Genomic DNA, 12,819 nt, shown 5'->3' on the forward strand with positions numbered 1-12,819 from the left:
ATTACAGGCATGAGCCACCACGCCTGGCCTGGGTCTGTTAATTACTATTTGAGGTGTGTTAAAGTCTTCAATTATAATAGTGGATTTGTCTGTTTCTCCTTATAGTTCTATAAATTTTTGCCTCGTGTATTTTGACACTATGTTTTTATTTTTATTTTTATTTTTGAGATGGAGTCTTGCTCTGTCGCCCAGGCTGGAGTGCAGTGGCACGAACTCTGCTCACTGCAACCTCCGCCTCCTAGGTTCACGCCATTCTCCTGCCTCAGCCTCCCAAATAGCTGGGACTACAGGCGCCCACCACCACGCCTGGCTAATTTTTTTCTTTATTTTTAGTAGAGACAGGGTTTCACCATGTTAGCCAGGATGGTCTTGATCTCCTGACCTTGTGATCCACCCGCCTCGGCTTCCCAAAGTGCTGGGATTACAGGCGTGAGCCACCGCACCCCGCCTCTTGACACTATGTATTTAGGTGCATACACACTAAAGATTGTTATGTCTTCTTGGAGAACTGACCCCTTTATCGTTATGTAATGCCCCTCCTTATCCCTGATAATTTTACTTACTCTGTAGTATGCTTTGTCTGAAATTAATACAGATCCTTCAGCTTTCTTTTGATTAGTGTTCACATAGTATAGCTTTCTCCATCCCCTTACATTTTTAAAAAATTTTATTGTGGTAAGAACACTTAACATGAGGTCTACCCTCTTAACAAATTTATAAGTGTACAACACCATGTTGTGAACTATAGGCACGGTGTTGTATGGCAGAACTTAGTAATCTTGCATAACTGAAACTTTAGACCTGTTGACTAGCTACTTCCCATTTCTCGCTTCCCTAGCTCCTGGAAACCACTGCTCTACTCTCTCCCCAGGTTCTGTGTGTTTCATTGTTTTAGACACTCATGTAAATAGAATTACACAGTACTTGTCTTTCTGTGACTGGCTTATTTCACTTAGAATTACGTCCCCAAGTTTCATCTATGTTTTCACATAGGGCAAGATTTAAAAAAAAATGTTTTTTAAGGCTAGTCAAGTGAAGCACTGGGAGGGGAGAAGGAACAAAGAAATCTGTAACTGGTTGTGACCAATTAGTTGGAAATATCACTGCACTTGGACCAGCTCAGAGTTCCTTCTTTTTTTAAGGCTGAATAATAGTTCATTGTATGCATGCCTATAATCCCAGCACTTTAGGAGGCTGAGGTAGGAGGATCAGTTGAGGACAGGGGTACAAGACCAGCCTGGCCAACATGGTGAAACCCTGTCTCTAATAAAAATACAAAAAATAGCCAGGAATGGTGGCATGTGCCTGTAGTCCCAGCTACTTGGGAGGCTGAGGCAGGAGAATCGCTTGAACTCGGGAGGTGGAGGTTGAAGTGAGCCAAGATCTCTAACTTATGTTTTTGGTTGAATCTAGATGTTTTGTAACAGGGGGGGTTTCTTGGTTATCCCCTCCTTTTTTTTCTTCTTTGTTTTTAATGGTTCATTCTGAATCCTGGCTATCTAATCTGCCGTATTGATGGAAGCAAAAGTCCCATCCAATTATTTTTTCTGTACTTACAACTATATTTGTTCCCTACTTCCTCGATTTTCTCCTTCCCAGAACCAGGTGTGGGAATTGCTTCTACACTTTGTACCTTCCCCTGTCCTTTGTTATACTCCTATGTTTGCTCCGTTCTATAGCACTCACTCTATTCCCTTAAAAGATACCCCAACTCTCAGTCAATGGTGATGGTAGTTCCTTTTCGATTAAAGGAACACTCATTCTTTGGTTTCTTGCCAAGGACAGAATTTAGCTTGTGTCTCTTTTTAAACATCTTGGGTCTCCTTCTGCTTCCTCCCATTTCTGAACACACACACACACACACACACACACACTCTTCTTCCTACCCATTTAAACATGTTCTCTTTGTTGGCATGTTTAAATTTTTATTCACTGACATCACTATTTCAGCTCTCTCTCCTATGGAATTGCAATACTGTTTTTTGTTCCTTGGGATTCCAGGGTATGGCTCAGAGCTAAATTCTTTTCTTCCTCCATTTACAGCACTGCCCACATACTGTTCCATCATTTGCAGATTGATTAGTTACTTCTGCAGCTGTTGCCATCAGTTACAAATGGCTTTAGACGAAGAGATAGGCATATGAAAATACTTTGCAAATTGTAAAGCCTTCTACAATGTGAAGGGCTATTCAGGAATAAGATACAGGCTATAATTTAGGCTTCAGCAGAGGCAAATGCCCCTGACTTTGCTTGTGTAGAAAAAAACATCTTAAAGGCTTCTGAAGCTGAAAAGTGGTCTATACAGAAAGAGAAGTCTTTCAGGAGGAAATAGAGCACCCAGTTTAGAAGTTGCTGCCAATTTGATTCTTCCTACATTTGAATAAGCAAATCCATTTTAATCCACTAATAAAGACAAAAGAAACACTAAGAAGTCTTCCAAACTTATGTTTCTTAGTTGTTTCCACCTCTCCCAATTTGCTGTTGTGCCATGGGCTCACAGTATAATGACCGCCATGCACCCATGAAGCAGGTTTTGGAAGAGTAGAAGGAATTACAGGGCTGGTAGAGAATATAAACAGGGATCTCTCAGAAGTTCATGTTAATTCAAAATAATTAATTAATCATGACAGCCAGCCTATGGTTCCAGGGATAAGAGTGGGAAGAGGCAGGTTTCCAATGTGCATATCTATGTAGAGAACTAAGAGACATTATAGACACAGCAGAAAGAACATTGGACTAAGAATCTGAAGACTGTTCTTGACAAAAGAAAAATGGATCACAGAATTGTCCCTTGAAACCAGCTCCTTTCTGGCTGTGAGGTGGCCTTCCAACTCAGACACTATGATTCTCTGATCAGGACCAGTTGACACGGTTTTGTCTGAGTTGAAAAGCCAGCTCTTGGTTAATGTTTTTGGTTTGTTGGTTTATCTCAATTCCCTGGGTTTTAATATCTTTGTCTCTGTATTTGTGTGAAGTCACCACTGTAGTTGATGTAGGGTAGCCCGTCCTTCACCAAGGCACTAACTCTATTCTGTGATATGAGAAACGCCGAAGTCCTGAAACAGCATAATAGAAGCAAGGCTGGAGTTTCCAATGTTGCTTCTGAGGCAAGTCCCTGATTACATGCAACTTTGTCCCTTCTCTCTTTTCCACAGCACTTGCCAAACACTTCAGCATCAGGAACTCCAGAACTTTTTGATAGTGCTCTTCACACACAAGAAGCTTAAGAGTAATGCCTAGTGTTCTAAACATTTCAGAATACATTTAAGAAATTCTGTTTATCTCTCAGTCTTCAAGTCCCAGATTTAGGGGCACAATGAGAAAGACTTGCCGTTTGTGTTCTATGGAACACTGTAACTTCCTGCTATGAGTGTCACTTCCTTAACGTCTGATTGACTCCAGGCTGATGAAGTCTATGTGGTCAGTGCAGAAATTCTTCTTAATATCCCAGTGTATGACCTACAATTTCATTTTGTCATTTTCTTTCGTATCATGGTTATAGATTAGATCTAGATTGAGGATCCCCAGCTCCTTGATCCTAGAAAGGGAATCCATTGGTTTATTTTGAGTCATGCCTACTTGGAGAGTCATCTCCAAGCACTCTTGCATTCAGATGCACAGGCTTGGGCTGGGAATTGCTCCAAACCACCCTAGATCAGGACCTCTGTGGCTTTGTAGAGCTTTCCAGTGGCAAGGCTACATCTGCCTTCCATTTCCATTCCTGCCTCTAACCATCTGTCCTTCCAATTCTTCCAAAAATGGCTTCAGTCAGAAAAATAGCTCATTTGACATCTGGCCTTCCGGTTTGCTTCTCCTAGCTAAAACTTGTTTCTCCCGGAACACTAGACTGCAAACTTCCTCTTCCTGACAGGACCTAGGCCTTTTTAAATTTGGACTCCAGCGCCTAGAACAGTTCCTGGCATCCAGCAATCACTTTATATTCATTCAAAGAGTGACTGACCCTGTTTCCCTTAATGGCCGCTGAATCACTGAATACAATTCACTTTTCTGTATTAGTTTTATATTCTATCTCGCAATATTACTAGGACTGATCTGATTTCTTCTTCTCTCCCTCCCTTCAATCCTCCCTCTCTCCTTCCCTCCCCTCCCTTCCTCCCTTCCTCCCTTTCTTGGGCTCTCCCTACTGAAACTGATTTATAAATTTTCCCCAGAGTGAAACCCATTTCTAAAACAGTACTTTGGGTAAGGTTCTAAATTATAAAATATTCACACATCCTAGTCCTATATCAACTTTTTAAAAAAAAATTTTTTTTTTTTTGAGACAGATTCTTGTTCTGTCGCCAGACTGGAGTGCAGTGGCATGATCTCGGATCACTGCAACCTCCACCTCCTGGGTTCAAGCGATTCTCCTGCCTCAGCCTCCTGAGTGGCTAGGACTACAGGCGCGCGCCACCACACCCAGCTAATTTTTGTATTTTTAGAGGAGACGGGGTTTCAGCATGTTGGCCAGGATGGTCTCGATCTCTTGACCTTGTGATTCGCCCGCCCCGGCCTCCTGAAGTGCTAGGATTACAGGCGTGAGCCACTGTGCCTGGCCTTTTTTTTTTTGGTTTTTGAGACAGTCTCGCTCTGTTGCCCAGGCTGGAGTGAAATGGTGTGATCTTGGCTCATTGCAACCTCCGCCTCCTGGGTTCAAGCAATCGTCCTGCCTCAGTCTCCCAAGTGGCTGGCATTATAGGTGCCTGCCACCACGCCCGGCTAATTTTTATTTTATTTATTTATTTATTTTTAGTAGAGATGGGGTTTCGCCATGTTTGCCAGGCTGGTCTCCTGACTTCAGGTGATCCACCTGCCTCGGCCTCCCATATGCTGGGATTAAAGATGTGAGCCACCACACCTGGCCTATATCAACTTTTACGAGGTTGATGCAAATTCATCTTGTCTACATTACCTGAGGTCAGGAGTTGGACCAGCCCGGCCAACATGGCAAAACCCTGTCTCTACTAAAAATACAAAATTAGCCAGATGTGGTGGCGGGTGCCTGTGGTCCCAGCCACTCGGGAGGCTGAGGCAGGAGATTCGCTTGAACCTGGAAGGAGGGGTTTGTTGTGAACTGAGATCACGACACTGCACGCCACTCTGGGCGACAGAGTAAGACTCTGTCTCCAAAAAAAAAAAAAAAGTTAAGCACAAAAGCCACACGTTGCATGATTCCATTTATAGGAAACATACAGGTGAATCCATAGGGACAAAAAAGCAGAGGGCAGTGACTGCAAGGTGTCGGGGATAGGGAGTAACTAATTTATAGACACAGGTTTCCTTTTGGAGTGATGAAAATGTCTTCTGAAACTAGACAGAAGTGATGGTTATACAACACTGTGAATGTTATCAAATGTTACTAATGGTAAATTTTGTTACGAGAATTATACCACATAAAACATATAGTACCTGACATATAAGCATTCTAAAAACTTTACATTTTTTTTATAGCAAAGTGAACAAAACTATCTCTCAAACAGGAAATCACCTAAGTATATTATTAAATACATTTTTAGGCCAGGCCTGTAATCCCAGCCCTTTCGGAGGAGGGTGGATCACTTGAGGTCAGGAGCTCAAGACCAACTTGGCCAAGATAGTGAAACCCCGTCTCTACTAAAAATACAAAAATTGGCCGGGCATGGTGGCGGGCACCTGTAATCTCAGCTACCTGGGAGGCTGAGGCATGAGAATTGCCGAGGCGGAGGTTGCAGTGAGCCAAGATCACTCCACTACGCTCCAGCCTGGGCAGCAGAGCGAGACTCATCTCAAAAAAAAATATTTTTTTTTACATCACTGGAATGGTATGCAGCCTTTGAAGAGCATGAACGTGATCTACAAGTACTCACATGGAAAAATGTGACATAGAGATACGAAGCTTCAGATCAGCATATATGATATGACTTATGTTACGTCATGCTAAAACACACATGCTTACCGTAATCCCAGTACATTTGGGGGCTGAGTGGGGAGGATTGCTTAAGGACAGGAGTTTGAGGCCAGCCTGGGCAACATTACAAGACCCCATCTCCACAAAAATAAATAAAAAATTAGCCAGGCTTGGTGGTGCACACCTACTAGTCCCACCTACTCAGGAGACTGAGGTGGGAAGGATCACTGGAGCCCAGGAGTCTGAGACTGCAGTGAGCCATGATGGTGCCACTGTACTCAAGCCTGGGCAACAGAGTGAGATCCTGTCTCTAAACAAAACAAAACAAAAAAAACAACAAAAAAAACAAAAACAAAAAACAAAATAGGTCGGGCGTGGTGGCTCACCCCTACAATCCCAGCACTTGGGAGGCCAAGGCAGGTGGATCACCTGAGGTCCAGAGTTCGAGACCAGCCTGGCCAACATGGTGAAACCCTGTCTCTACTAAAAATACAAAATTAGCTTGGTGTGGTGGTGCATGCCTGTAATCCCAGCTACTCAGGAGGCTGCGGCAAGAGAATCGCTTGAACCCAGGAGGCGGAGGTTGCAGTGAGCTGAGATTGCACCACTGCACTGCAGGCTAGGCGACAGAGCAAGGCTCTGTCTCAAATAAATACATAAATACAAACAAAATAAAATAAAATACACATGTTCATGCACAGATATGTGCCTAGAAAATGACTGGAAGGATAATACAAGAAAAATGAGAACAGTGGTTATCTCTGGCATGAATAGCATAGCAGGGCAGGTAATGTCCCCCCCCCCCGCCCATTTTTTTAAACTTCATACCCTTTTATATTGATTTTGTGTGTGTACAATATATAGCACTTGAGGTTTTTAAATGATAAGTTCAGAGTTAACAGTGTGACATGGCAGTCAAAAAATTCAAATCTGCTCCTAGATGGCATTACTAGAAATACATAATCTAGAACATGGGAGGTAATTACCAGACTTCAGAATTAAAATGTATTGGCTTTATAACCCTTATGAGGAGTCGAACTTGTCACTTTCTCAGTGTAAAAATTATTGTGTCCGAGTGGTTTCTGCACATGGTCACAGGGATGAGGTAAGTTCTACTCCAGAGCGCAGAGCGCACCGCAAGTGGTCACCAAATATTTGCTCAGCGTTCTCAGAGTCCCAAACACCGTGTGAGGCAAACGACGTTTTACACTTTTGTTTAGCCTTTCTCCTTAAGAATGTTTTAAAAAATTCAATTAATAGGCTGGGCGCGGTGGCTCATGCCTGTAATCCCAGCACTTTGGGAGGCCAAAGCAGGTGGATCACTTGAGGTCAGGAGTTTGAGATCAGCCTGGCCAACATGGTGAAACTCCGTCTCTACTCAAAATACAAAAATTAGCCAGTCGTGGTGGCGGGTGTCTGTAATCCCAGCTACTCAGGAGGCTGAGGCAGGTGAATCGCTTGGTCCCGGGAGGTGGAGGTTGCAGTGAACCGAGATTGCGCCACTGCACTCCAGCCTGGGTGAGAGTCATCACCGACTCTGCCTCAAAAAAAGAAAAAAAAAAAGAAAAAGAAAAAGAAAAAAAATTCAGTTAATAGATGAGCATAAGATAATATTAAAGAAAACCCATCCACAAGCCTGAACTCTTAAAAAAAATTGTTTTATTGATCCTTTACCATACAAAATTTATTCAAATTACACCCATTTGAAGTGGTAAGATCACAGCTAGAGAACAGGTCACCCTGTAACAAATCTATTTACAAAATCCATCATAAAAGCTTTTTTTTGTTGTTGTTTTTTTTTTTTACATTATATTACATATTTTCTTTTTTAAACTAGCATACAACACAAAGCTAAACTGATTAGTAGTTTGCCTACTCCCAATTTTGGGAGAAATACTTTCTTTTTACAAAATCACGTACCCCGTAGGAAAAGAAATTCCCACACCCTGACAATTGCCACCCGACTTACTCTGCAAGCCATCTTCCTGCAAATCCCTCCTTCTCATACACACGAGTTGTCATGCACACACTGAATTCTTATTTTCTTTTTCCTGAAAGCTTAAGCTTTAAATACTGCAATTTTATTTACAAATCTACACGTACAACAAAAATGAAAACAAGAACCACAACAAAGAACAGAAAAACAAAAACAAAATAACACTCTTAAAAAATTACAAACCAGCTAGAAAGTATTCTGGCAGTGTTTACAAATTAATTGCTATTTTTGTACAAAATTGCTAAATAATGAAAAAGTGAGTAGACTACATATCAACTTAAATAAAACGATTGCTATGCACAACTCTGTACATATAAACACATTCCTAACACTGTTTGACAGCTCATGTGTTGCCCTTTATACATTTTATTTTCTAAGGCTCACGCAGTCATAATTCGCACACTTGTAACTTTTAGCCATTTCGTGTGTGAGCTTTAATAGCAGCAACTCAATGGTACCAGGAAACCTGCATACTTAGTACTTAAAGTAATGCAAATACTGTAGTACTAACCCACTTTGTGTGCCGGATACTAAGTCAAAAAGAAAATTACTTAATGCAAACAAAATACAGTATGGACATCTAATTAATGTATACCAGTCAAGCCTAGTAACTGGAAAAAAATCTTATGCATGAAGGAACTTTTAAGACTTATTAGTATTCCTTTCATTTTTAAAACAATAAATACGGCATTACATTATGAAAAAATTCAACAAAACACACAACAATCTAGCCAGGTGAGCTCAGTCTTTAGACTTTGGAAAAAATCAGCTTTGTGCAGCTGGCAAAGAGAATTACACAAAGCTGGAAGCAGAGGCAGCTAACCAGATGAGATAAATATGGGAAATGGGGAAAAGCTTGGCATAAATGGTTTCCCATACAGGAAAAAACCCCACAGTGCATTTCCAGTAGGCACTTAACACAAAGCTCCCTCTCCCTCCCCCACCCCAATGCTTCATCTAGGACCACACCGACATTTTGTACCAAGTCCAGTGTGTGTGAGGGGAGGAGGCCAGGGATGGAGGCTGAAGAAGAAAAAAGGAAGATAGTCTGCACCTTTGTTTTTCTTCCCAAACATACACCCACGCATACCCACACAAAGAGTTTAAAGTGCTGGTGTCATCTGTCTTGACCCCACCACCACTTTGCATATTGTGGAAATCTACCTGGAGTAAACTGGCTGGGGCTCTTGTGGTTTTTTGTGTTTTTTTTTTTTTTCTTTTTTTCCCTAAGGGATATTTTCAATTCAATTAAACATGAGTTGAGTGCCTACTATGTGCCTACCATTGGGTCAGGCACATAGCATTTCAATTTAACTGTTCGTTTCGAGGTTTGTTCTTTATCTGACTCCCTCATTCCCGCAGTCCTTAGCATCCAAGGAATGGACCAGAGATACTACATCATATTCCCAGTGGGAGATGGCCACTGCCACCTGCCCAAGGGAAAGCCATTCTTGGACATAACTGGTAGGATTTGCAGCTGACACAAAGCCTCCAACTTGGGACACCATTCCTGAAGAGTAAAGCGGGAGACACCCTGGCATTGTTTTGCTTCATTTTCTACGTCCCCGACTTCCCTTGGTCCAACTTATTCCTTCACAGAGGAAGGGGAACGGGTTCTCGCCAGAACTATTCCAGCCCCCGACACAGGGCTGCTCCCTGTTCCTGCCAGCTTAAGGAAATGCCACTCACACAATGGGGATGTCTTTCTCCCTAGAGGTCTCTCCATCTGACCCCATCCTGAGAAGTGGTCTCCCTGAGTGCGGTGTAAGAGAGCCCTTTCCCCTGTCACAGGGCCCCGGGAAGCCCAAGGATGGAGGGACCCATGCCTGCTGCTCCTTGGGGCTGTTACATAATCTGACCTGGTTCTCCTTTCCAATGGGCCATCCATGGCAGCAAGCCCCAGGACTGACTCGCTCCAAGCTCCCCCTCCTGGGAATGGAAGCACGATGGGACAAAGCTCCTTGCAGAGGCTGATAAACCTTAGATCACACAGGTTTAGATGCTCTGATCAGTAGAGGTTCTCTCCCTCTGCTTAAGTAATATGAATTCGCAAAAACCGCTTCAAAGTAAACAATTAAATTGAAATGGTGATGGGTGCCACAGGAATGCTTAAATGGCAGCTAAAATAATAAAAAGTCTAAAACAATCCACAAAGAACTAAGTAGGCATTTGCTACAAATCAACTGGAAACTCACAAACACATTGGGGACAGGGGAATGGGAGTGGTTCATGGAGACAGGAAAATCCACAACAGCTTAGAGTGGCAGAACTCTACTAGTCTTCTGTATCTGCAACAAGTATATTGGAAAACAGGTTCTTCATCCAGAAGGCTGTGGAGGTTTTCTTGACCTCCTACTGGGACACACAGTTCATAGCTTAAACTGAATTATGACAGTAATTTAAATATTCCTAAGAAGAGCTGAAGAAATCCATTTCATACTTTTGCATGACTTCAAGTTTGCATTTGCTGCAGTTCCATTCCATATTAGCAGACCCCAAAGACATGCATTCTGCGGAGAAGGCACGGCTTGAAATGCTATTAAGGAAGATTGCTGTTTCCCAGCAGGCCAGGTGGCCAGACCCCATTCTACAGCCCATCCGTCAGGCACAGCAAGCCAATCCGGGGAGGAAGGAGGAAGGAAAAGTCGGGGTGAGAGACACCTGATTGCACATTTTCTCACTTGCTGACTTAGCCAGGAGATCTTGGAGCCTGGAGCAAAGCAGGGCTTTCCCAAGGGAGCCTGCAACTGTGCGTTTAGACAATTTGTTTATTAATTTTTTAAAAAATTCATTAAAATGTCAGCTTTCTTCTGAAGTTTGTAGTTTACTTCATGATACTCTCTTGGAGGAAGAAGGTAGGAAGGGACAACACTGCATGACAGGTGTTCTGGTTCCATGATAAAAAAATATCGGTTTTTAAGGAGAGTTCACACGAAGCATAATCAACTACACATGAAGTCTTCCACCAGTGGGAGCTTTTCCAAATCATAAGCATCAAAGAGATCGCTGATGCCTTCCTCCTCCCCGAGGCTCAGGAGATAGTCCTCTTGCAGCAGGGGAGGCAGTAAGTTCACAAACGGTCCTTCTAGGTTGGAAGGAATTTGGTCCTCAGTCTGCTGTAAGAGGTTGGCTGGGGAGGCCAGAGGAGAAAGGTTTCCCATAGAAATTGAGCAATCACTATGTCCTGAGTTGGTTGAAGCCAAGTCTGAAAGGAAAACATTGGTGAAAACAAAAAATAAGTTAGAAAAATCAAATGAATTTTTCTGGAAGAATGTATATGTTGCTGTTAGAAAAAAGCACGTACCTTCCGCTAATAATGATGAGATGACTTTATGATGCAGATCACCTTTTACGCTAACAGGTACAAAAAAGTTCCTTGCCACCCAACTCCCCCTTTTAATTTTTGAGACAGGGTCTTATTCTCTTGGCTAGAGTGCAGATCATGACTCACTGCAGTCTTGAACTTCTGAGTTCAAGGGACCCTCCCACTTCAGCCTCCCAAGTAGCTGAGACTCCAGGTGTGAGCCACCATGCCTGGTTAATTGTTTTTTGTAGAGACAGGGTTTTGCCATGTTGCCCAGTCTGGTTTCGAACTCCTGGCCTCAAGTGATCTGCCTTCCTCGGCCTCCCAAAGTGCTGAAATTACAGGTGTGAGCCACCATGCCTGGCCTCTTTCTTTGGCCTTAGTCTGCTCACTCATTTTTCAAATAACTACTGTCAATAAACAAGAACGCAAATAGCTTCAATGATGAGAGGATAACAAGTTCAAAAACTTCTCTCTGCTATCTAGTCACTGTTTTAAGAAAATCCAAACAAAACAATATATACATACTGAAAAGTTGGCTTCCTAGTAGAAACTCACCAACTGAAAAAAGATATATATATATTTTTTTAAGAGATGGCATCTTGCTATGTTGTCTGTGCTGGAGTGCAGTGGCTATTCACAGGTAAGCACAGCTCACTCTAACCTCGAACTCCTGGGCTCAAGCGATCCTGCCACCCCAGCCTCCCTGTAGCTGGGACTACATGCAGAATTCATTGATTTTAACTCAGTCTTTTTTGAACAACCAGCTGATTAAAAAGATCTCTAAAAATACATACAATAAGACATATCCACTTTGGATTTCTGTGGTGAAGAAAGATGGCCTTTTGTTTTACCATTTCAGATGATGTACTTTTGCTCAATATTAAATCAGACTTATTCACTTAAATCACCCTTATTCTTGTTGCTATATAGGGAGACAATAAGGAAAAAAATTGCATATATATCCTCGAGCTAGGAAATGGAAAAATATTTACTGCAAAGAGCTTCCTTTGCTCTTTGCAGAGCAGGAAGGAGAAGTTAGATTTCTTTTCTTTTTTTGAGATGGAGTCTCGCTCTGTTGCCAGGCTGGAGTGCAGTGGCGGATCTCGGCTCCACTGGTGATTCTCCTGCCTCAGCCTCCCGAGTAGCGGGGGTTACAGGCACGCACCACCACGCCCAGGTAAATTTTTGTATTTTTAGTAGAGACAGGGTTTCACCGTATTGGGCAGGACAGTCTCGATCTCTTGACCTTGTGATCCGCCTGCCTCGGCCTCCCAAAATGCTGGGATTACAGGTGTGAGCCACTGTGCCTGGCAAGACTTACTTTCCTAGGGTTCTCCTCCCATATCCTTTCCCCATCTCACTGGGGGGAAAATAAGACAAAAATTCTCCAAGAAAGGCTTTTCTCTTCAAACCTTTTTCATTTCCCTCTCTGATGAGCTCTGCAGTGTGATTCAAAGTTGTGTGGCCAAGTGCCTCTGATGATCCACCAAGACAGTTCACAGCCTTGCTCCTCACTTTAGCCGGTTTTCAAAAACGCTGCAAGGAAACGTTCTCTGCCAATAGCAAAAGCCTGAAGCGACTCCATAAGTGGGTGAAGGAGCCGTTTTCCCCAAATCATTATTTTCTTCT

The 12,819-nt window shown here is 42.7% G+C and overlaps 1 protein-coding gene across 4 annotated transcripts in view; it reads right to left on the reverse strand.

Annotated features, from left to right (window-relative positions):
• The window catches only part of E2F3 (E2F transcription factor 3), a 107,569-nt gene that overhangs the window by 7,007 nt on the left and 87,743 nt on the right, over window positions 1-12,819 (reverse strand). For 3 of the 4 annotated variants that reach the window (XM_055263721.2, XM_055263722.2, XM_055263724.2), the window contains exon 7: window positions 7,527-11,088. The exons of the other annotated variant lie outside the window; for it this stretch is intronic. In XM_055263721.2, coding sequence (XP_055119696.1) covers window positions 10,826-11,088 — 263 coding nt within the window. In that variant the 3' untranslated portion in view covers window positions 7,527-10,825. Of the gene's footprint in view, window positions 1-7,526; window positions 11,089-12,819 lie in introns of those variants that run through there. 4 annotated transcript variants of the gene reach the window in all.

Source organism: Symphalangus syndactylus, chromosome 23 (assembly GCF_028878055.3).
Source record: "Symphalangus syndactylus isolate Jambi chromosome 23, NHGRI_mSymSyn1-v2.1_pri, whole genome shotgun sequence".
Lineage (NCBI taxonomy): Eukaryota > Metazoa > Chordata > Mammalia > Primates > Hylobatidae > Symphalangus > Symphalangus syndactylus.